This window comes from Montipora foliosa, chromosome 8 (assembly GCF_036669935.1).
Source record: "Montipora foliosa isolate CH-2021 chromosome 8, ASM3666993v2, whole genome shotgun sequence".
Taxonomy (NCBI): domain Eukaryota; kingdom Metazoa; phylum Cnidaria; class Anthozoa; order Scleractinia; family Acroporidae; genus Montipora; species Montipora foliosa.
The window spans coordinates 3,520,579-3,545,578 of NC_090876.1; the positions used below are offsets into that span (position 1 = coordinate 3,520,579).

General features: G+C 38.9%; 4 protein-coding genes and 1 long non-coding RNA gene across 8 annotated transcripts in view; 2 read left to right on the forward strand and 3 right to left on the reverse strand.

Moving 5' to 3' along the window:
• Positions 1-12,829, reverse strand: part of LOC138013195 (uro-adherence factor A-like) — a 15,658-nt gene extending 2,829 nt beyond the window's left edge. Inside the window, exons 1-9 of one of the 4 annotated variants that reach the window (XM_068860209.1) lie at positions 12,781-12,829; positions 12,236-12,355; positions 10,652-10,858; positions 8,347-8,399; positions 5,420-5,573; positions 4,858-5,041; positions 4,451-4,605; positions 1,412-1,611; positions 1-452 (exon numbers count right to left, since the gene is read on the reverse strand). The exon at positions 1-452 is cut by the window's left edge and continues 2,829 nt beyond it. In XM_068860209.1, coding sequence (XP_068716310.1) covers positions 1-452; positions 1,412-1,611; positions 4,451-4,605; positions 4,858-5,041; positions 5,420-5,573; positions 8,347-8,399; positions 10,652-10,711 — 1,258 coding nt within the window. In that variant the 5' untranslated portion in view covers positions 10,712-10,858; positions 12,236-12,355; positions 12,781-12,829. Of the gene's footprint in view, positions 453-1,411; positions 1,612-4,450; positions 4,606-4,857; positions 5,042-5,419; positions 5,574-8,346; positions 8,400-8,483; positions 8,620-8,764; positions 8,844-10,651; positions 10,859-11,764; positions 11,898-12,235; positions 12,356-12,780 lie in introns of those variants that run through there. The other 3 variants (XM_068860210.1, XM_068860211.1, XM_068860212.1) reach the window with 3 other exon arrangements.
• A 294-nt stretch (positions 12,830-13,123) lies between these two features.
• LOC138013197 (uncharacterized) lies at positions 13,124-17,555 on the forward strand. Its single transcript, XR_011125188.1, has 3 exons — positions 13,124-13,197; positions 13,378-13,440; positions 17,298-17,555. It is a non-coding gene; the product is annotated as an uncharacterized lncRNA (long non-coding RNA).
• Positions 13,243-16,919, reverse strand: LOC138013196 (potassium channel subfamily K member 9-like). Its single transcript, XM_068860213.1, has 2 exons — positions 16,504-16,919; positions 13,243-14,865 (listed from the first exon to the last, which is right to left on the reverse strand). Exons 1-2 carry the CDS (start codon positions 16,679-16,681, stop codon positions 14,372-14,374), a joined length of 672 nt encoding a protein of 223 aa, XP_068716314.1. The 5' UTR covers positions 16,682-16,919; the 3' UTR covers positions 13,243-14,371.
• Positions 17,556-17,650: 95 nt separating the features above from the next.
• LOC138013198 (putative malate dehydrogenase 1B) lies at positions 17,651-19,240 on the reverse strand. The gene has a single exon (XM_068860214.1). The coding sequence runs from the start codon at positions 19,219-19,221 to the stop codon at positions 17,809-17,811; it is 1,413 nt and encodes a 470-aa protein (XP_068716315.1). The 5' UTR covers positions 19,222-19,240; the 3' UTR covers positions 17,651-17,808.
• Positions 19,241-19,324: 84 nt separating this feature from the next.
• Positions 19,325-25,000, forward strand: part of LOC138012421 (MKI67 FHA domain-interacting nucleolar phosphoprotein-like) — a 9,956-nt gene continuing 4,280 nt past the window's right edge. Inside the window, exons 1-4 of the mRNA XM_068859185.1 lie at positions 19,325-19,446; positions 19,549-19,677; positions 21,044-21,152; positions 22,736-22,842. Coding sequence (XP_068715286.1) covers positions 19,342-19,446; positions 19,549-19,677; positions 21,044-21,152; positions 22,736-22,842 — 450 coding nt within the window. The 5' untranslated portion in view covers positions 19,325-19,341. The remainder of the gene's footprint in view (positions 19,447-19,548; positions 19,678-21,043; positions 21,153-22,735; positions 22,843-25,000) is intronic.

Here is a 25,000-nt window from a genome sequence, read left to right on the forward strand (position 1 = left end):
CACCAGCTTGTTCATTCGATTTTTCCGTCGCAGTTTCAATCACCATTCTAGCAAAACTTGCTTCACTCCATTTCGGAGCGATCGTGCTAATTTTTCCCATTTGAGGCAAAATGGCGTGCCCGTCTCTACCGTCACCTGTCTCATCTTTACTGTGAGTTATTTCCCCACCTATTCCTCCCTTTCCTTTCAGTAATTGAAGAACTTGGTTCACTTTCTTCGTCTGAGCACTCACGACTGCGTTGTACCCGAGACTGAGCCGAACACCTCCGATGAACCTCGCCCTTCTTCCAACTGATGTCTTGCTGTCCGCTACGTATATCTCTAGCGCTCGTCTTTTGATCTCGTGATAATTGATGTCGACGACCAAAAACTGTTCATTCCAGTATGGATCCTTTCCTTTTCGCGCTTTTGTTTTGCACTTGGTGGTTTTCTTAGCATCAGGCAATAGATAACTGCAGGAAAGATTGGACACTAGAAAATTGAGTACTTTTTAAAATGGTTGGAAATGTTCTAAATAGTCCCCATAACGTTCCATAGTAGAAGCGGCACCCCTATTGAGTTTAACGGCGCTTTCCATTTGACAGAACTGACCGGTCAGACCGGGCATTTGGAAGGACTAACTCTACAACGAGTTCAATTCAACACACTTCGAGGATGACATATACTCCTCCAGAAGAATGCTAGGGAATATCATGCAAGTGTTCCTTCAAATGGTTGCATTTTCTTTGCAAATCATTGGCTCTGGCCGGCCAGTTCTGAAAAAAAGAAAGCGCCCTAAATTTCCATGTCTATAAATTATGTTGCGCAAAGCAGGAACCCATAACTAGGAGTGTACAGCTTAATTGTATTTGTGGAACGGCGTTTTTAGAGACCGAGTTATTTTTAGATTGACTTTCCCGCGAAACCGGACCTTTCCAGTTAATCACAAGTTTTCCATTAGAAATTACTACCCATGGGATTGAATGCAAGCCAAGGCCTATTTAAGAACTCGTCTAAAATTGCTAGATCTGTCAAAACGCCATTTCATGGACCTAGTATTGGAGTTGTAGACTCCTGCATGGTTACGGGATCCTAGCGCAAAGACTGTTGTTCTAAAGTATTGAAAATCCAGTTGAAAAGAGCTGTAGAAAGAAAGTAATATTGGTTTTATTAAAAATACAAACAGCGGACATAAACATTAAAAAATGCATTTATATTAACTTCACGTTTCGTATGCCTGTCTACGTACATTCTCAAAAGTAAACGTCACATTTTTGAAAAATGTAACGGTTACTTTTGAGAATGTATGTAGACAAGCATACGAAACCTCAAGTTAATATAAAATGCATTTTTTTTATTTCCGTTGTATTTTATTCTTAATTAAGCTACGATGACCGAAGAGCAAGAGTTTCTATAATATTGGTTTACTGACCACTTTGTAAACGTTTCCGGTAAACTGTTTTTCGCTTGCGGCAAGTCTCGTCCTCTATAAAGGTGAATATGCAGAAATCCGCGACCCGAATGTTGGCTCGTGTTTTCCTTATAATGTCGGACGTCCACTTCAATCTCTTGTGAACTACTGTACATAAGCCCCACAAGGATTCTGGGATGGCCTAGTGACTGGAAAGGAGGCTAAAGAAAACAAAACAATGTCAACCTCATTTCAAGGATCCTTAGAGCGGAAAGATGAAAGACATTACAATACTAGACATATTTAGTTGGAACACTTAGCGAATGGTCAGAATCATCGTGTTACAAGATCGTAGCTTATACCACATCCCCCTTCCCCCATTCAGGAAGGGGGAAACGGCGATGGGTGTTCCAACAAATGTGACGAGTATTGTAGCTTACCAAACATATTAAGATGCTGGTTAACTTTTGACAAGGAGTTGAGATTTCGGTTGATTCTACAGGGGCATAAACGTAACGTAAGAACCGTGCGTGCCTGGTCTTCTCGAGACAGAGGTGAGAGATGATTTCATGCAGACTGGAACGCCTAAATTGCTCTGTTGTAAACATGGCGGTTGACAGCACCAGTGAAGTCGTTTCTCTGGCCTTTCTGTGGACGAATTCCAGGACCTTCCCAATACAATTTGAGCAAGTTTTGAAAGCTAAAAACTTCAATCGATGCTGTATTTTGCCGGTAGGACTGGGTGGCTGCACACTCATAAGAAAATCTATGAAATGAGAATCGGGGGTCTTCCCTTGTCATGGAACGGCCGAATTACCCAGAATTCCTTTTGGGCATGAAGGAGGCAAGCGGAGACTGGTCCTCATCAAATGAGGAAAAAGTAGCGAGAAGATTTCTAGGCGGATACTAAGGAGTAGCCAAGGTGCGTGCTGTTAACGTAGACTTTTTATCATAGGAAATTCGGCCCGGCCTTTAGTAATTTCTTGTCAAAGAAACGGTATAATGTAAATAAGAGAGTAATGAGATTTATATTGGCGATTACCTGTCCTCTTACGTACCACTTAAGTCAAACTCTACATCTCTATGCAATAAGCACATTCAAAATTTCCTCATATTATTGTATAGAAGTAGTTAAAGAAAGAAAAGGCTTGTCCTGCATATATGAAAAATAAGTTTTCTCTCCCGTTCTCTTCTTATGCATGATCTTCGTGGAAATTACATTCTGTCCCTCAATAAACCTAGAACAACCAGTTATGGTCTTAGTTCTTTTTCTTACGTATTAGCTAAGTACGTTGCGAAATGCGCTACCTGATTTTTCTCGTACCACTGGTTTTAAACTAATCCAGGGCCGGATTTTGTACAGCGGCTTTTCGTTTTGATTAATATATCTTCAAATATTATTTAATATTTAGTTATGTATCTGTATATATTATGTATGTTAGCTGTAATGTCTCGAAGATATCATTCTGAAATTCGAGATGAAATAAAGTTTTATGCATGCATGTATGTTACCTCCGGCAGGGCGCATGCGTGCACTTTGTAATCTGCGACTCCAGTGCTTACCATATGACAGATAAAATGACTTTTCTCTTGAATATATAAGCCATCGAACTCTTACGTTAAATTGTAATGACAAGGGCGGTTTGGAGCTGTGAGTAGGCGTGGGATTTGTCACACATGGTCTAGGAGCCGACATATCTCTCCCTCAATGCCGTACCGGGAGGCAAGGTCGGTAGCAGAAAGCAGCGAAGGGCCAACTGCGTCCAAAAGCGATCGCACGGGCCGAAATCCCGGGATGACTCGTTTGGTACGACGCTCCAGCGCCACGTCTGGAGGTACTGCATATTTTTCTCGTCTCGTCTTCAAACATTCTGTCAGCGCATGCGTGCGTAAATGTTCAGCCTCTCCGATACCTACAATACTAGACATATTTAGTTGGAACACTTAACAAATGGTCAGAATCATCGTGTTACAAGATCGTAGCTTATACCACATCCCCCTTCCCCCAATTCAATGTTGTGTGAGAATTTTTCGGGCGACTTCTAGTAGTTGTGGAAATCAACATTGGAGGAAGGGGGAAACGGGTGTGGGTGTTCCAACAAATGTGACGAGTATTGTAGGCTAACGAGATTTTAATACATTTGTTACCATCAGCATGCAAGGAGAAATGTTTTCACAGTAGTCTTCTTGACAATCATACATATCTACAGTCTTTTCTACAATAAGAGCGAGCTACATTTCCGGTAGAACCGGAACTCCTTAGTCGCTTCATGCTACAGAAACCAGAGATATGCGCCGGCCTGATGGGCCTCCTAGGCTCGTAGCAGACTTTACCTCAATGATATGCAATCTATTTCTGGTGCTGGCATAAAATCCTGGCATACAGCTGTTTCGAGAAAAGTTGTCTCAAAGAGGCGTAAGAGCGTTCGCGACAATGCCGAAAGGTAGTATGGGAGATATTCAATAAAATAAATTCAACTTGTAGAGAACGCCCAGAATCGAAGATGCCAAGACCGTTCAGTGAAGACCTACGGTGGCGAGCTATTTGGATGAAAGAGTTCTTAGTTAGGATATAGCGTTGATGAAGTGGCAGTAGACACAGGCTTATGTTGAAGCTCTCTCTCGCTGTCACGCTACCAAAACACGTCCAAAAACAAAAGGGTTCATTTAGCAAAAACGATGGCTCTGCACGTGCGCCACGATTTTTGGTACATTTCTCCTACTTTCTCTGCAAAAAATGACATAAAATAAGTAAGGTTAAAGTCGTCAGAATCATGCTTTCTCTGAGGATCCTAACCCTTTGTTACTAATTCATGGCCCGGATCATTTGACTGAATTTTGAAACTCACTTGTATCTCAATGTCAGTAACATAGCATGAGCATGTTTTCGATAGCATTGCCGTCATATTTTCGTTGACTCAAACTGATAGTTTACCGTAATGCCTTTCGGCATTGTTGCGTACGCTTTTATGCTTCTCTTGGACAACCTTCTCGAAACAGCTGTATTCTTTTCAATTACGTGTATTTTATTTTCAGCTAGTTTCATTCCTTGGTACAAACCTTCAATGTGACCTGTATGTCCAGCGGATATCCCATACCACGGAGGATGTTCTGTGGAAACAGCTTTGTGACCTGGCCTGCATCTCCGACCAAATGAACTGATACTACCAACTCAGGAGAGTTTTCCAGCTCCGTGTACGTCACGTAATCACTTCCTGGATCAAGAAATTGCGTCTTGTCGTTTAATACTGAAGTGCGAAACTCAATGTAAAACTAGTTCAATTAAGAGTTTGCTTAATTTATTCAGTGATATTATAAAAGAAGTCTTTGTTTACAGCTCAGATGATAGAGCAAGAACAGCGCAATCACGCCGTCATGGGTTCCAGTCCCTTTCAAGTCTGGATTTTTTCAGGCGTCTTTTACGACTACCCAGGTTACTTCGTAAACAGCGATGATCACTTTCTTACCTACTGCATAGCGCAGCCGTTTGTGCCCTGGGCTTCCCATTAGTGTAATTATAATTTCTCCTCCATAATCCTCAACGCATGACAAACGCATAGTGACCTCATCAACAAGCAAACCACTGCAGCCAAAATCCATGCGCCATTTAATGCAGCCTGTACTAGAGCCAGGGATCCTCTCCAGGTAAACCTACGAACCCAAATTAAGAGAGAGCTATAACTTTATAACTTCTTCTTTGGCTTACAACTTTTTCTTTCGTCAAACCATGCAAGTTAAGGTTTTATGGAGCGTTACATCCCCGCCAAAACTGAGCTTTTTTTTTTCGGAAGGACCAGGGTAACAAAACACAAAACACAAGCACCAATTCCTGGTCAAGTATCTAATCAGCGATATAAATATTATAAGAAACCAAAAAGAGCAAGGCTGATAAAATGATGAGGGAATATATTACGGGGTTTATTGTCTTGAAATTCTTTAAGTCTGTGTCTTGTTTAGCCCCTACTTACCCCCCCCCCCCCCCTCCACCCCAAACTCCAAAGAAAAGCCGCTTGCTTGTCTTATACATACCTGTCCAATGTCCTCGTTAATGTGTCTGCGCACGGACTCCACGGAGTACAGGGCTTTCTCCCATCCAGGAATGACTCCCTTTGAGGATGGATCTATGGTATTAAACCAATCTCTGTAGTAGCTGTTGCACGTCGTGCTGTATCGCAAACGAAACCTAGCGGGAAAATCAATTTCTGGTCAGCTCAGGAGAGATATATATGTCCAGACATGTAAGTAATTAGACGTCACAAATTGTCTCCTAAACTCCGGTTCTCAAGCAAAGAGCAACCGCTGCATTTACGTAATGTTTAAAAAACGAGCAGCAGTGTTTTATCGGGGTTTAAAACACGAGGCGAAGCCGAGTGTTTTTAGACCCGATAAAACACGTGCTGCGAGTTTTTTGAACGGCTTCAAAAACATTCCACAAAGAGCGTGTCCCTCTCAACTCAAAACAATGGTTCAAATTGTGAGAGGTGAATATTAGCATACAACAAAAACAAGCTATGCCTCTTTATATAAAGAATACTAACGAGGAGTGTTTTATCAGGGTATAAAGCTCATACACGTGACGTTTTATCGGTATTTTGACAGGCTCATGAATTATTAATGAGTTTTTTTAATGTCACTTTAAGACTCAGGCCAGGTAAGGCGTGCCTGAGTCACTATATAGGACCCCCGTAGAGAATTTAAAAACACGTATTCTTAATGAGTTTAACAAATTTTATGGCTGTGTTTGTGAAATGACATGCTTGCCGGTGCCACTTGATATCACTTCCCTTGTGACGTCACAAAATGAGGGGTTGAAATCCTGAATTTTTCAGGCTTCTCTACGCAATTGCAAAAATTGCTCTCATAACTGCGAAGATCATAGCTTCACTTGATCTTACCTTATTGTTGGTAGTAAATGCTTAGATTAAAAGGGACACTTCGTGTTGGGTGTCAGAATAAGCCATTTTACAGTTGTTTGCTCAGCGACCTATTGTAGCCTATGAATAGCTGCGAGGCTGCCGGTAACCTTGTATTGATACAACCCTTACGCTTTTATCATGTAAATTGTGTTGTTGTAATTCTAACTAGTCCATATTAGAGCGGTTTTCAAATGAGTCTCGTAAAACCAAAACCAAAGTAATTACTTTGGCCAATCAAAAAGGACGGAGACAATCCGTTAAACCAATCAAAACTCGAAGTAATTACACGTAGCCGACATAAAGCGCGGGAAAATGTGAACGCGCGAGCCACGATTAGTTTTGGTTTCACTTAAAAATGGCGCCAGAACTTTGAACCAATCACTCAGTGAAGTAATCGTAAACGAAAGCAATTCGCTAATTACTTTCGACAGTCAATTGAAAACCGCTCTAACATTACAAAAGCACAAAGGTTTGTATCAAAACAGGGTCACCGTCAGCCTCGCTTCCATTCTTAGGCCAGGTAACTTAGCTACAACTGTAAAGTGGTCTATTGGGCGTGCAACTAATTACTTGCATTGCTGAACATGATTATATCAGAGACCTCGGATTGGCTTCAAGTGTAATAAAACACTTAAACGTGAGTCGTTTTGCCAGATAAAAGCCAAAGATGTTTATCGCAGCATTCCGACATTTTCTCTTGCTACTATCGTGCGACTGTGCTTAATAAACACGAAAAGACAACGAACCTGGAAGACGCCACAAACTTGTATTTTTAACTAGCGAAGCATCTCTCGTAAGTTTCACATTTACTACTTATAAAATAATTAGGATAGTACGCGCACTCTCATAGGCCAACAGCTGTGTTTAGATGAGAGTATGCAAACACGCCTATGACGTCACTCGAATTTTGATTGGTTATGTGTTGTTAGACGCGCGTTTTGATTGGCTGGCAGGAAATATAAGCGTGTATCAAGAAAATCTGTTTCATTCAAGAAGAAAAAAAACCAGCATTTTCCATCCTCGGGGAGTTGGAACCTCGACTGCGTCTCGGGTTTGCATAACTGTCTCGAATTCTCCCAACTCCCCGTCGTGTTTAGATGCATGAAGCTATGGAAACACGGAAAAAGTTCTTTATTGCTTAAATACATTTTGCCGTCTCCTGCGAGCCGGACAACAATTTAACTTTTATATAAGAGGAACTCCAGCAGGTGCTTACTGAAACGTTTGCTGTTAAAAGTTACATATATTCAAACCAGTTTCATAATCTTGGGCCGGACTGATACTTTTGTCAGTAGTCGCCAAGAGAATATAATAACAGGAATTCATATTTTCCCTGCAATTTCCCGTTTCAGGCTGTCGTTTTTCTGAGTTCCGTAAAAAAAAAAATATATATATATACAGGCAAATGAAAATGATGACCATCTGGCAAACTTTGGGAAAATGGACGACTGACTCTCATCTTGGACGTGGATCAAATTGATAAATTTAATAATCACTTGAATTTGTGTGACGCCGGCTGCACAAAAAATGAAGTTGTTTTAAGGCTGAGAGATCATTATTGCTTATCATCAGACCTCACTCAGCTACTCAGTACAGCACCTCAAAACCTAATTTATTTCACTTTGTCGCTTGGGGGTAGATATATCGATATCATGATAATGTCCTGTGCATGTTTAGGTGATTTATACACGCCAAAGATACAGATTGTCCTTCATCATATAAAATATGAAAGATGAAAATGACCTGTCTCGCATTTGTGCATACATTCTCAATAAATCTACGTTCGCAAGTAAAAATTATTCTAAAGAAAATTACGAGAAACCTAGTTGTGGTTACAAGTAAATTAATACTATTCTTCTTTTTTAACAATCACGAGGAACGATTTCTATAACTCTTTTCACCTTTAGTAGGATAAGATAATGCATTTGATTTTTTAACAGTCTTTTCCCGTTTGTTTTTGTTTCGTTATCCCCTGAATCGGGACTGAAAACATTTTTTGCTGATATCTGAAGAAAAAGACAAAACTATTCTATTACTCACCGAGACTCAATAGCTTCATCTTTGTTGGGTGTGAAAGTGTAACTTGTGCGCTGCTAAAACGTGAAACATAAACGAAAACATTCAAGCATTGATCAAGAAAAATTCATTTCTCAGCTCTTGAACATAGAACTGCATACCACATTTGACTTATCCATTGCAGGCTTCTTGTCGAGACTGGTTGATAACTAACTAATTTAAACAAGGCTTAATAAAGGCAAATCTTCAAAATGTAGTCGAAAAAATACACCGAAAATTTAAATATTACAAGTATCAATTCTGTCTGCTTCATTCAAAGTCTACTAAATATGAAGTAATGAGGTCTGGATTTGCGGATCTTATGGATCTGTATGATAAAAGATTTGGTCATTGAAACTGAAGAAAATGTATTGTATTCTCAGCTAATCCAGTTAGAACTTACCTCTTCCGAAACTAAGGCTCCTTGCTCAAATTGAGATTCGTCTTTTCTTTTCATTTTCGTGAAAGTTGTAAAGTAAGCAATTAACACAACTTTTCTCCTTTTAGCTAATATCTGACCACATTTAATCAAAGATTTAATGAGATTCAAAGCTTTTAAAATTTTGTGAATTTCAATATCAGGCATCGTTTTCCCAGGAAAAACCATGCAGTGTTCAGTTTCAAATACGTCTTCAACAATTCATCACATTCAATACTTTTGCTTGTCAAACTAAGATATTTACGTCTAAAGTCGATTATATTTTCTAAACAGATGCCTAGGCCGCGATTTTTCAGGGTTGCAGAATTCACTAGTAAAAATACGTTTTCCCTGTGACAATGACAAAAACGCGCTGAAAAGCTGAATGAGATAAAAAGCAAGGAAAGAAAATGATAGCAATGAAAAAGTAGACGCTGCGGCCATGAATCTGTTTGTTAGTTCATGTTATTTGAGTGCAGTGATCACGAACATGTAAAATAGAACGCTGCATGGCTGTCATTTACGGAAACACTAAAGACCAACGACGGTGCGATAATAACGGGTCGCCACCAGACTGAAACACATTTGATGAACAATGAGCAATAATGCAAATTCCCTTCATGCGCTTTTCAATTTTTTGTAAATTTCCTTCCCGTTGTAGCTGTACCTGTACCTGCGATATGAAATGACTAAATCTCAAATTCTGTGGAACTCAAAACGCGAAATTCAGTTCATGTCTTGTACGGCTAGTTTATAGAATTTGAAAAAACCGAGATAATTACGAAAACGTTTGGTAGAAATGAAGTCTTTGTTGACTTCACCGTCGAAGATCCTAGTGTCCCCAAAATTTGGAAGGAAGCGCGATCGACATTTTCAGTAATGAGCAAGATCAGAAAAAAAGGGGACGAAAGAACCCTGGTCTCCGATCATGCACAAGGCGCCTCATAAAATATCACAAGACACAGGCCCCCCTCTGTCAACAACGATGCTATGACGTGTCATGCTGTTTAAGTGAGCCAATAAGATTTTAATGGAAAATAAAAACTGTTGGATGTCTCCGCTGAAAACTCCGAATCATCGGTCAAGAAAATAATAGTGAAATTAAAAACAAAACAAACAAATTAAAAACCGGCCCAGGACTTCAGACTTCTTTACCTTATCGAAAGTGAGCAAAATTTTGGAATAAACACTGACTCTATGATAGGAAGTCTTTTATCAGTTTCCAAAAACTCCGTCCGCGGTATAAAAATCGTTCGATTAATACAACTTTCGTTTTTGTACAAAAAAGATCGAAATAATGACTCGGCAAATGTCTCAGCGTTATTTTCTCAATCTTCCTGGCGTCATGAATGCATTCCCACTGCTCTTGTGAAAACAAATTCAAGAGACGAAGTAATAGCGGCGGTTAACAACCTGCACTGATCATATCCACTTGGGGAGCAGCCATGATAGTTTAGATGTTGAACAATTTCACTTGATTTGCAAATCTGTAACCAATTAGAGTGAGAATAAAAAAAAATTCTTTTGTTTTTCGGCCAATCAGTGTTTAGTCCAGAGCAGATGACAAATTATTGTATCAGGCGTACTTTCCCAGTAACATCGCCCACTAAAGAAAAAAAGGAACGCCTGATCGTAGGTTAACTTCACCCAAGGTTAACGACTGAATGAATGGATAAATGAATGAACGAAAAAAGGAAGAAAACTGAGAATGACAAATAGAAAAAGAAATAAATAAAACGACCGAATAAATAATAGAAAAAGGGAAGAATAAACAAGTGTCTCAAAAAAAGGCAAACCGATGAACAAAATGAAGAAAATTTCACTTGACGTCTATGTGCAATGTCTGTATCATTTTTTCCCAGCAATACTCACCAAAGTTGTCACAAAAGTCTTTTTTTGAACGAGAGATGAAATTTTTTTCCACCTCGACATATTGTTCCGCGACCTCAGGTGATGCGTCAATGTGTTAAGAACTTCAGCCTGAGCTCAAGCGTCCTTTTAATGAAATATCTCGCGTCAAATGGGAATGTATTGTCCCATCAACCTCGAACCATTTCTTTGCAGGCCAGAGAAGAACAGCTGGTACGTATAGAGAGAGGAAGAAAGAGGAGGATGAATCAAAACATGTCAAGACAAGTTGCATATGCCAGAATAAGACTATATTGTGACGGGTGCCTCGTGCGTTGGTGGGGATATCAAAAATAATGAAGGATGTATAATACACTAAGTTAACATCTTCCCTTCTTGGCCTCTCGCCGAGTTCCAATAAATATTTACCGGAAATAATTTCTGATAAATGAGTTTTCTGTGAAAAATTGACGAGCACTGACGTGTGTCCGTTACTTTTTTTTCGTTAGAAACGAATTAGTCTAAAAGGTCAGGTAAAGCGTTATACAATGCTTGTCCTTTTAATGCCTTTGCCGTAGTTCAATGCTCGAACAATTGTTGCAATAATAAGCGAAACTAAAGTACAGCGAAAATTATCATATGTTTTATTTCCTATTATTTCAATGCTCGAACAATTGTTGCAATAATAAGCGAAACTAAAGTACAGCGAAAATTATCATATGTTTTATTTCCTATTATTTCAAACTGCCAGAAATTATTGTAAATAATCATTTTCGAGGTTATAAACGAAATAAAGTTTACTGTGGCTAAACATGCAAGTTTGAAAAATAGAATATAGGACTGGATGGAATATGACTTAAACGAAACAGTGAGTTCATGAATTAATGTACGATACAAAACAATCATGCAGGCACAGAAACGAAATACTAGCTACATCATGGTTGCCAAACTTCTTTCGCCCATTTTTAGCTTTCACAAACAAGCGTTTCAGTATGGCATTGGATATTTCAGATCAACAAGTTTTCAGAATAGGGAAAAAAGTTATTGTTAAAAAAATGTTAATTATTTTTGCCAGATAAGCAATTAGCTAGATTTTCGACTGTCAGCTGCACGTTGAATATATCTTTCATATCTTACCACTTTGCCGTATAGTTTGAATCTTAGTTTGAATCTTCGCAGTTGAGGCAAACTCAGCAAATGATGAATAAAGATATGGTGTGGAAGGGCCAACACAAACAGTTGTATTGTTATTGACTTTATAAGAATGCGGTAAAGGACCTGCTGGGAGGTTATGAAATAAGCATGACAATGAAGATCAACACTGATGAGCATTGATAATTAATTTAATTAATGCAATATATTCCATTGATATGGTAACAAGATGCAGGATTTTAAATAGAGCGGACAGGTCCATCAATTTTATGCCTCCAGGATGGAGGCACCGGCGAAGCGTTCATTTGCACCGACTAACCGTGGTAGAGTGTGGGCCGGACTTGGGGAGACATTTGTATTCTGTATTACCACGTAGCTTGTGGGGAAGTCTTCCCAAATAAATTTCGAATAATTCTAAAGATAATCTGTTCATGTAAATCCACTTCTTTACATTACCTGAACAAAAGTAGGAGCGAGAGGAAACGTTTCAAAGTAAGTTTTCATGCAGTCAATTTTTAACTTTGAAGGACCAAGCTTTCGGTAGAAGCTAAAGATTTCCAGGTAGATTAATTCATCCTACAAAGCACAAATAGGAAAATAGCGAATCAAACGCGGGAGTGTACAAGAAATGTTTTTGCCATCTGGTAGTGTCCTGATTCGTCTTCCTAGTCATAACAGGCTACCTTGCAGGAAAATTTCTTAAAGTTTCCAGTATATATCTTGTTTACTTAGCCGACATTTGAGAGTTGAGTCAAAAAGGGGATAGGGAAAAGGTTAAACGCTCTTGAAAATCGGAGACTGCAATAGATAATTAAACCAAGGACAAATGGCATAAATTTTTATGACTGGTAGCACTGTGTCTCTCAGTAATTATAAAGGAGCGATTGAAAACAAAACAGCAAAACAACTGATGTTGCATTAAATTGTTACAATAAAAAATCGAAACAATTCAAGAACCATTACAAAAGAAAACTATTCAAAGTAATAGATCATGCACTCACCTTGTGATTTTTCAAGACTTTGATAAAATGCATATGGTCTGCAAAGTTGGCTTAATTAAGCCCTTAGTTCTGGTGAAGAAGATCGTCATTATCAATTTAATTAAATTTGATGTATAAGTGTTAGCAAATGGGTACCAATTACGGACCAAAAAGATTTTTGTTATTTAAAAAAACATTCATCATTGGTGCACGACACACCTGTAGTGATGTTATCTTGGGCATCATCTGACAAGAAAACAAATGATTGGTGAACATAAATCGGCAACAGACACCGCAAGCCGAGTTGTAAGTACAATTTAAAGGAAAAAAAGAAAAACAGCTAAATAAATCACTTTGCGTTCATCGATGATGTGGCGCAAAAAATTCTTTGAAAGGTAACAGTCTTTGCTTCGTTTGGATTCACATTTCAAGACGCAAGTGAGTTAGCGCCTTATCAGTAAATTAGGGGCAAAAATCGTAACACTCTTGTTTGTGGAACCAAAACAATTTGAGCGAAATGAACTTTTACTTCAGCTGTTTGTTATTACGTTAGTGTACTTATACAGTCCAATGAAGTCTATTTTCTAAATTTTGAACGTTTTCACTTGTTATACACAGTTATCGGTAGAGGGACATCAAATCGTAAAGCCAAACGCGATAAGAACAAGTTTAAAACGGCCGGTGCGTATGATTCACATACATTAATTTTTTAACCAGAAGAAACAGAACTTGTTTGCATAATATGTGCGCGTGGGGATAATTGTCTGTTTTTGCTACGGAAATTAAAAGCACGATCTTGCATTTGCGGTCAATGCAAAACGTTAATAAGGGCAAGTTGGAAGGAGGAAAAACTGGACGTCGTAAAAACATTCAAGTTCGAGTGAAGGCTTCGCACAAGGTTGATAACCCTGGGAATATTGGTTTAAAGGACTGATTTATACCCTTCTGTGCCGTGCCTACTTGGACTGAGTGTGAATTGTAACAGCAATCAGGCTTATGATTTCAGTTTTTTTTAGACTATATGAAGTTTCATATATTTAAACTGCGGAAAATAATGAAATGAAAGTTTAAAAGATCATGAATCATGTCATTTATCTCGTACGGGATAACCTTGAACTCGCGGTTTTCTAGCTCTCAATAGGCCGCTCGACTGGTCAGTTTGTGGAGCAGATGCAGCGCAATAGGCCATTTTCGAGTTGATGAGTGCTTTCTCTTCAAAGCGAGTCTAAGTGCGAAGTTCTTGTGATGGTAATTAGTTGAGTGAAAAATAATTTACACCAAAAAAACTTTGCACTTAGACTCGCTTTGAAGAGGAGGCAGGCACAAACTCAAAAATGGCCTATTAAGCCTGGATTTTCTCGGGCTCAGTCCTTTGCAACTGCTTAAGTTGCTCAACTAACTGCGATGACACGCAACATGTTCAAATCAATCTTAAAGTGGCAAATTGTGGAAGGAAAATGTTTTGTAGTGACAGAGCTTCAAGTGTACATTCTACAGGAAGTAAATTACTCGTACTTTACACAAACTTCGAATATATCTTGTGACTAATTTAGCAAAGGCTTTAACACTGGCAAGTGGAGGAGGGCACTGCATTGTCTGTACATGTCTTCACTTAAACTTTGGCTTCGTTCTCTTCGGTTTGTTCATCTTTTGAGCCCACAGTCACACGTTTGACCAGCGCCATAGAGGCAGCCGCGTGCAGTACGTTGGAGACAGCGGTCAGCCCCAGGAGAATAAAAGGCACAGTGATGTACTTGTTTGTCGGCAGGAGATCTCCAAAGCCAACAGTGGTGAAGGAGATGACGTAGAAATAGAGACTGTTTTCGTAACTCCATTCTTCTGCCCACATTTGGACGCCTGCTCCAACGAGTAGAAGAAGCAACAGGTAGATCAGACCAAGGAGAAAGCATTTCCCGTTCAAGTGGCTGGTTGGTCCATTTATTCTCAAACAGCGTTTTTCTATCCATGTAATGAAACAGCGCTGACCACGTAGGATGAACTGGCCAATCAATCTGAGAAGCAGAATTGTGACGGGAATACCAAATATGGCGTACAACACGCAAAGCGCTTTGCCAAGGGCTGTAGCCGGGGAGAAATCTCCATATCCTTGATGGGGATAAAAGGCAATGTGTTAGAACTTCCTCGTACAATAAAACCAAGGAATCTTGACTCTTCGTTGGTGTATTTGTAGAAGCTAGGATAGAGGGATGGTGGATTTAACAGAATCAAGGGGGGGGGGGGAGGGGAATTGGATTGCGGATCTCGCATAATTGGTTGGTAACCTTCCAGAGAATAATAAATGTAACAAAAATGGACAGAGAAATAGAGGATATTACATGACCGCGCGGGGATACGAATTTTATCTTCGAGTGCTGAAAGTATCTCTCACTCGTACGTTTCGCTCATTCGTGAGAGATACTTTCAGCACGGGAAGGTAAAATTCGTATCCCCAAGGGGCCATGTAATGTTCTGCTTATGATATAGATATTGATGAAATGTCCAGATTTAAAACAACTTGTTTTATTCATTTTCGAATCGCTAAAACACGCATGTTGTGTAACACGAAACAAGATATGAAAGTTATGAAAAGCAAATAATGATAATGTAAAATTTTGCAATAAAAATGTTTACTGTAGTAATGTCGTAGAGAAGAATTATATTGAAGCACAAAAGTCTCTTACAATGAAGTTTTGTCGGCTGATCGTGTTCGTTACCACGACGACACATATTCTCACATGCGAAAGATAAAAATAATATGTTCACTGCGCGCGGTAAAGATATGATTTTTTAGTAAAAGGAGAAATCTGGTATTTCATCAGTATTTATATAACAAAAAGAATTACAGTGCATGGTAGCGTCTTTTTTGAGCAATAGAACTTAACACGACACACGCACTAGAGAATGTAATCAATGCAAACAGAACAAGTTGCTAACTTCCGTCCCCACTAACAAAATAAAAATCTATTACCATAAGAGGCAGATGTTCAAATGGTAGATGGATTCAAGAATACGTTGCTATATTTGCATCAGAAGACATCCGGCTTTCTGCGGTGCCGTATTTGTGAGGGTTCCAATGCAATTTAATCAAAGTTTAATGGACTGAGGGAAGATTCGGATGTGTGTGACATGCAAGACGAAACTGTGGGAAGGAGTATAATTTGAAAAAAAAAAAACTACTAGTTAAGGGAAGTAACATTGGTTTTCTAGCAGTTTATTGAAAAAAATTACATGCACGGATTTCCATCATTTTGGGGTTTTGACTGAGGGCTTTCATCCATGCGTTCATCAGCTACCGGCCAATAAAGTTTCCTATACACGATTTTTTCGTTAATGGACGGAAAAGGTCCCCGATATGACCAAAATAATAAACACACCCCTTGCGGTGAAATACCACATTAGTGAAGAAATTTATTCCAATCTTCTTCTTTTCACTTTTGACTTTAAATTCAATTGTTTCCGGGTGAACAGATCTTGAAAAGTCCAAACAACAAGTAGTTGTTCAGAAAATCAGGTAAATGAGACGAGGATTCCAAACACAGCTTATTTCGCTGGTGCTCCTCCCGAGTCCCGAGTTCGTAATACTATTTTTCTACGTTGCCACCCATCCTCCACCTTAGAAATGCAAACAAGGCTGTGTCGTTTTACTGTTCCCTTTACATGCACTTCAGCCATTACCACAAGAACAGAACACACATAAAAAGATTTATCTTGAGATAATTTGTACACGAAAATTCTGTTTCGTACCTATTGTTGTAAGAAGCACAATGACAAACCAGAAAGAATCTTCGTAACCCCATTCGCGATCATAAAGCTGCGCAGTACCCTCCACAGCAGTGAATATGAAAATGCCGACCACAACATAAGCCAACCACAGAAGAAGTAGCACGAGGAAAATTTTCCCCCTTTCGCCAATGAACGCCATTTCGGTCAGCAAGTAGAAACAGATTTTCGAAGTGACGTGTTTCTATTCAAACTGCTGTTTACGGCTCTGTTTATGAAGTTTTTCTCAACAACCCGGGGGATTGACGTCAGGATGTTGCTATGACTATCTTTACAAGCGATAGGCAGATGTCACGACATTGGTATATTAATTTTCTCCTTGAACCAAGACTGGCACTGACCAGCAAAAGAAGTTCCAAATTGTCAATTTCAGCGTCAGTTATATTTCGGTGAAAAACATATGTATCTCTCCTCCACTCAACTTATCCTTACCAAAAAAAAGACTTGCTAAATGTTAGGTTATCACAACACTTGACTTGCATTTTTTCAGCTTTTACCTTATCAAGACAGCTGTCAAGTTTTTTTATTCAAATGACAAGTTCAATTCGCATTGTCCAGTCTGCAGCCTTTTTCTTACCATCTCCCCATGACACAAATCCGCAGAAGGGCATCGTCTAAGCTCCCAAAAAATACCACTAACAACTTTTCAGTTGATCTTCACTTTTTAAAAGTAGAATAGCTCTTACAGCATACCAGTGGACTGATTCTCCTTGATATCTAATAAGCTCTTTTTTAATTACATTTTTGTTTTTTAATAGATCTTCTGTTCCTTTATCCAAGACTGAGGGCGAAGCTGTTTATCATCCTTTGCTATGGATGAGCTCCTTTTTGCTTTCAGTATTATCATAGTTTTGGTTATTTCTGCATCTTTACCATCACCAAGTGATCAAATCATATCTTGTGCTGTTGTACAAGCAGACCTAAATTCATGTTGAGTTGTATTAAATGTCATGGTATGCCTGTGACATGGGGTCATGTGACATTGTAAATTCATCTGTGTACTTAGCGAGTGGCCATTAAAGTAGAAAACTCCTCGTCATTGTGTCCGTCTTTTTTATTCCAAAACCTCCCTTATCGTTACAGTAAATAGAATTTTAATACCCCAAAGCAGTTATTACCAAAAGAAAGACCTTTATTTCTATTGCTGATTGTGCTATAATGATCATACAGGTGTAATTTTATTTACATCTTTTAAATATTCACTTTGAAAATCATCGTTACTTACTCTAAAGACATTGTTAAAGTATTGTCCTGTTAGCAGTATTTATTCTAAGATTTTGAGCAGAGTTCTCTCACAACATCATTGCAATCCTGTTTAAGTTCTTGTGCAATGGTGTGCAGCTGGGTTTTAAGGGCTTCGTCCAGTTCAATATCGTCTACAATTTTCCATGAACCTTGGAGAAACTTTACTGGGACAGAAAACACTATGTCCTGTGGGAGATCATACCATCCCTCGGAGAAAACCCCCAGGGAGAAGATATCGGATGTTGTACCCTGCCACATATCATGAAGCTGGGACAACACAGCAAAACTTCCTGATATTAAAGGGATAGTCTCAGGATTCTTGATATTCTCAAGTGGCTGTCTCAAAATTTCCAAAAACTCTCCTGTAATCCATTTATTGTCATGTACCATTTCTGGAACTGGGCGTGTAAACCCTAGAATGTGAGGGCCCCATATAGCTCCATCATAGCCATGGACCCTTGAATTTCTAGGATCAGCGACAGTATTTATACCTATATTACCCCATATAATAACATCCCTTAGACCTGCTGTATTCACATTAAGTTTTTTGGCTAACAATCCCTTCGCCCTGTTTTCCTGAAGGCGAGCCAGGGCGCATATATTCTTTTTGGGTATCGAGGGGGCAAACTTACTCGTAACGAAAGCGTTCACACTTAAGGGACCTCTTCCCCCAATTAACACCTTCACATCCTTTTTTGCATACTGTTCAAGTGCCTGTCCATGAGCTTTGAAAATCCTAGCGTTAGACAGCAGCTGCTCTTTCTTTTCTTCCCCATCTATAAGTGGTTCACCATCAAGGAGAACGACAATACTGGCCTCCTTAAAGGCGACGGCTGACTCAGGCGTACAAATGACTTCGCGTAAGAGAGGCCAAGAACAATCTTGAATCTCCATAGCAGTCCCTCGGAGAATCTCTTGGTTGTCAGCCGTGTCTAGCAAATAAATGCTTATCTCTTGATCGATTCCAAAGACTTCTCCTTGGGCCAAATATCCTAACACACCATAGGCAAGGGAGTTCGACGCACCACTAACACAAACTCTCAGAGGGGAGATCCGGCCTTTCCTCTGCTCTTCTTCGGCATCGATCTCCATCTTTGTTTGAAAATTTTCCTTGGCAATGTTGGATAGTTCATCGCTCATCTTCACGGAAGTGATACCGTAATAACCTTTTACCATTTCTAAGAAGTCATCGCAGCCACCAAGAAGGACTCCAGCGCCACCCCGATCGACAAGCTCGCGCCAAACAAGCGGAGAACCATTATGTTTCCAACCTTTCTGGTGACACGTCTCTTGAAGCCAGTCATCCCACTCTGCAGGCTGCTTGACAATCTTGTGAATTTTGAAATCAGGTAGATTTAACACTAATTCGTCGGCCAAAAGCTCCGCTTTAGCATAGAAAGGGCAATTTGATTTCCCTGCAATAACATATTTCGCCATTTTCAGATCACACAATGCGACTCTGTTTGGTTACCATGGAACTTTAAACCTGTATTGCGGGCTCTCACATAGGTTCATGCGCAGCGCACACGTGGAATAACTTTTCGATTTGACAACAAAATGGCGGAAGCTAACCAAGATGAACTGGGAGGAAAGTCAACCTTGGCGCTTGATTCGAGAAAACAGAGAGAATTTGAGGATAAAGTGAAAAGAATACGGACTGAGGTACAGTACTTCTTGTTGTAGGAAACGAAAATCGGGATCACATTGCACACTTTTGAACTTAAATATTACTTGCATGACATGTTTAGTAATTTTTTATTTTAGGTTGACGACTTGACCCCTGGCGTTATTTATCTGGGTCACATTCCACATGGCTTTTATGAAGATCAAATAAGAGACTTTTTCTGTCAGTTTGGTACTGTAAATAGAGTTAGACTTTCAAGAAACAAAAAGGTAAAGGTATTGTTATTTTAGAGTACGTTCGGAGATACTAGCATATTTATTTGCTACTCTAAAAAATCTGAATCGAAATAAAGTTATGTACATGTATGTATGTGTGTATGTATGTATTGTTAATCCCATCAGGCCCAGAAAGTGGGAAATTATTGTTTGGAGCGGCCTTGTACGGAGTGTAGGTGACAGGTAATATGGACCCTTCACAGTTGACCTGAGAGGACCAGAAGAAGAATCTTCATTTTTATTTCTGAAGAAAGTACTTGGGATTTCTAGTACATTGGTCAAGCAAAAACAAATTGACAGTAAAATGAAAGTTGAAAAGATCATTGCAGTTAGTTGAACAACTTATGCAGTTGCAAAGGTCTGAGCCCGAGAAAATCCAGGCTCGAATGGTAGTTGAGCCCAGGATCACTTCCTCTACCAGCTGAGCTGTCAGATCTTTTCAACTTTCATTTCATTCTATTCTGTAGTTTAAATATATGAAGCTTCACATATTCTAAAAAAATAGCATTGATAGTGGCTTTTTCTTTCTCTTGATACTTAAGGATGCACTTATCATTCTTGAAAAATGGTCCAATTTCTACTGTACAGAAAGGTGTCTGTTATTGTACAGGCCTCTGTTGTTCAAAAGGAGGATAACCCTATCCACCAGATAAATCACTATCCAGCGGATAAACACTAGCAAAATCAATTGAGTTATCCTCTGGATAGTGATTTTTTCTGGTGGATAGCGCTATCCACCCTTCAAACAACTGGGGGCAGTAGAGTATGTGAAATACATGTTTAAATTAAATCTCTTAACTTGAAGTATACCACTGTTCTATTTATCCTGCCATCGCTGATTGAAGGAAGCTTGCAAAAGGACCTTATGCAAAAACAAAAAAATTGTAGGAAAATATGGTAAAAGATATGGTGGGGACTTTAGAAGATGGAATTTTCATGGAAATGTTCCCAATACAGTGCTCTGGGCTGGTCTAGTGGTTACAGGGGATAGACTAGGGGTTACAAAGGACTGATACATTCATTGAGTTTTTGTGATTGTTGTGGCTGTGGTCTCTTCATTTGTAAGAAGGCAATAGACCTCTTTCATAATGGCAGCCAAATAAAATATTCTTTGTTTTTAATGCTAATAAGCCTTTCTAGCCTCGCTACGACGAGCAAATTTCAAAAGAATTTTTGTTTCAAAATGAGGGCAGTAGGACTAATTAGCATAAATACAAAAGAATGTAAAAGTGGTCGCCATTTATGAAAGTGGTCTATTGAATATCAGAAACCTATGAAACCTCAGAAATCGGCATTCAGTTATCTTATGGCACATTAATTTCCATTGACTAGCAATAATATTTATTTGTCCAAAATACAGACTGCAAGATCAAAGGGTTATGCTTTTGTTGAATTTGCCTGTGATGAAGTTGCCAAAATCGTCGCTGAAACAATGCATAACTACATGATGTTTGGAAAGTTATTAAAATGTAAGTAAATAATTGAATTGGGAATAGTACTGAATAGAATTGAGAGTAGTAAGTGAGGAGGTAAAGGAATAATGAAATACATTAGTAAACCAATAAAAAAGGGATACCAGTAAATTAACCCCAAATTGACTCCTGGACTTTCCCCCCCCCCCCCCCCCCCCCTCCCCCAATGGTGAGTAAAATCGTCTGGCATTAGACAGAGTAAAATCCATAAAGTCTCACCCAGAGGTGTCACTGGCTTAACAAATTAAAAAAACATAAAACCTATTTAAGAAAAGCATTCTTGTCAGACCATGAATCAATCAATACCTTAGGGGTAGCCCAGACCTAAATTTAGTGTAAGGCATTTGATTCCAGTGAGACGAACAAGTAATATTATCCACCCTATGTATTTAATAACTGGTCAGTTGGATGCCTAAAATGACTGTGGAATTCTGCAAAGGGGCTGGGGGCACCCATGCTTTGAGAACAACAAACAGCAAAACAAAATATAACCTATGAAAAGTAACAAAATGAAACATGTTATATACTTAACACTTGCACGCTAGCTACAAAGTGAAACACACGTTACAATTTCCTTCAAATAATAATAATATTGTTTCTCAATAAATCACTCTTTCTACTGACAATACATCAAAACGCTCTGTTTTAGAAGTTTTGGACAACTTAGGGGTATGGACCAATTCTGCTAACTCTTTGTTGCACCCATTTCAAATCTCTTGGGGTTAAGATCAGGGCTGTCATTAGGGGCCATAACCAGTAACACTGGTTACGGCTGAGCCAAGTGAATGTTACAGGTGATGGTTGCTGCAGAATGAATATTTGTGGTGCAAAACAATTTGAAATTTATTCATAAACATTTACCTTCTAAAGAAAATATAATTACTGCCTTGTGTTGTTTGTATTCCTGATTTTTGGTAAAAATCCAAGCATTTTCTGTAAAAACCTCTGGAGAGCACCCCAGATCGATCATTGTTGGATTCCAATGCCATTTTCAGCAACAAAATCATTATCAATGCACCTTACTTGATATAAATGGTATTCTGCTGATCATTTTTCACGGTTCTGTGATGCATGACCATTTCCACATGGTTAGTAAATATCTTTATTCATTGTGAACTTTATCTTTTTGCCCTGTTTTATTTTCATCACTTTTTGATGGATTGCACCTCAGAGGGCGGGAAAATGCATTTCCGAGGGTCTAATTTGAAGGATTTTTTGGTGGAGCATGCCCCCAGACCCCCGTAGGGGCTCAGGTACTTCGAGCGTTCCTTTACATGCCTCTTGGCCATGTATTTACATGTTACAAATCTTGAGTGTTACGCCTGCTTCAAAACTTAATGACAACCCTGAAGATTCTTTGTGCATTGCATTTACATGATAATGTAGCATTCACATTTAAATGATATGGAAATACCGGTACTTAAAACAAAACATGTTATTTCCAAAGGTTTTGAATTTGGTACAGCATTGAGTTAGGCACATTGGTCGATTGTCATTACTGAAAAGTAGATCACAGTTGACTTGTTACTGTGGTGGTGTTAATGTTAAGTCAATTTGTATACTTTTTGTTTATTTTTAAGGTCATGTTGTTCCCAAAGAAAAACTTCATCCAAAGCTTTGGAAAGGGGCAAATGAAAAATTTCGTTTTGTTTCCCGAGGGAAAAATGAAATAAAGAGACAAAATAGGGTGAGTTTTTAGAAATGCAACAAGCCAGTGTTCACACACAACGCATTCTCTACCTCTGAATTAACGTGATGCTCATCGTTAATTCCTACTTTGCTCTGAATTTACTATTATCGTTAATTTAGAAGACTGAAAGTTTGATATGGATTATGGGAAATGGTTATATGTTTTTGAAAGGACAACCCAAGTGGATGAGCATTAGACAGCTGATTGGACTCAAACTTGGGAATCTTTGTTGATTAACCCATCACCTAAACCACTTGACCACCTCACCGCTAGCTGCGTGGAGTCCATATTTTAAGCAATATTTGATAATATGGTATAATCACTCAGCAAAGAATAATATTAAACACTGCAAGAGGTGGGTTACCAAACTTTATGACAAAGACTAACATTTTTATTTTTAAAATCAAAGCTTACGCCTAATTATTATTCAGCAGTGATATTCTGTGGCAGACTTAAATACATATTTTTTGTTTTTTAAAAAACTCTGTGTCTTGATCCTCAGTGGTGAAGCGGAAAGAAGCGGTTCCTTAAACAGTAGAAACTCGGGGTTCAAATCCAGTCCACAGACATGACTTATGGTGGTTTTTATTGCGATGTTTCTCATGTCGTCACCCATTGTTATTGATTCTTGGATTTCACATGACGTCACGGCCGCCATGTTGGTGTCCCCAGACAATGAAATGGCGGCCATGTTGGTGTCCTGATCCAATCCTCCGGGAATTCAAAGCTATTATTATGCTAACGTCTTCTTTTGTTTTCGTTGGAAAACATGGCTGTTGATCACGTGAGTGAAACCCAAGAATATGCCAAACAAAGCCTAATTGGCTGTTGAAACAATGAATTCTTTTGTTCCGAGGTTGGCAAATTTGAATATCAAAATAAATGTGACGTCAATTCAATGTTTGTAAACAAGAAATATCGCTATTTTCCTTATTTTCTTTGCTTTAACGAGTCCTGGGGACACAGTGTCCTAAATTACAGATAATAGTGAATTCAAAGCAAATCAGAAATAAACGATAATCGTTAATTTAGAGAAGAGATCATGTTGTCACACACGTGATCAGGGCTTCTTGTTTCTCAACCGAAACAAAAAAACAATGAGGAGCTTAAGTATGGTACCTTCTATTTCAAAGGTTTTTGCGCGGTTCACTGAAAATGTGGGAAAAGCAGATCTTAACAAGTGTTATTGAAATCCAAAAAGAAGATTGGGGGTCACCACGCATTTTTAAAAGATAATTAAATTACAAAGCTATGTATGGTGTTCTTTTCCAAATTGAAGCTTAATTATCTTTGAAAAGTGCATGGTTACCCCAAATATTGTTTTTGGATACCAAGAGCATTTGCTAAATTCTGCTTTCTCCGCATAGTTTTGAACCGCGCAAAAATATCCCAATATTAATCAGCACCGCCCATAGGAAATCCGAGTATCTCGAGATGCGCAGAATGTATGCCCAATAACAATAGTAGGCACTGTCCTTAATTAAGCACGAGACGTCATTGCGCCACGGACGGCAACCGGAAGTAAGCTGTTTTCCATTTAAACTTATCTTGACAGTAACACCTTTCTATTGCTCACTATTAGAGACGATTAGTTTAGAAATGTGGGAGAGAGAGCTGGCGTGGCATGCGAAATGTTTATTTCCGATTTGCGTCCGTGGCTAAAATATGTCTCGTCATTAAGCTCCCCAAAGTTTGACTAAAACATATTACACCTCATTCAGGACCAGTTTGGTAGAACAAGATGGCCGCTGTGACGTCATTTGCATTCACTTTACACAGTAACTATTGGGAGATTTAGCAATTATTCCATGAGCGCGCCTTGCATATGGTGGGGTGGTAAATGACCGACGAGGCATGTAGTGCAATAAACAATGAACGAGTAAATTCTCACACGGTTATTGGTCAAATTTGAAGTATCGAGATGGACGACTGTCAAGTTTTTAGTCAATGAAATTGTTGGCTATACTTTTATAAGAATATTTTTTATAACGTTGAGGCTGAGATTAACCAGAATTTTAAGTAAATACTTTGAACATACCCAGCTGAGGCTGATCATAAGAGCCCGTTAAGAACGTCTTTATTTTGTTTAGTTGTGTTTTTTTGTGTTTTTGTGAGCAGTATAATAAATCAAGTAAAGCTCTGATCCTCGCAGTTA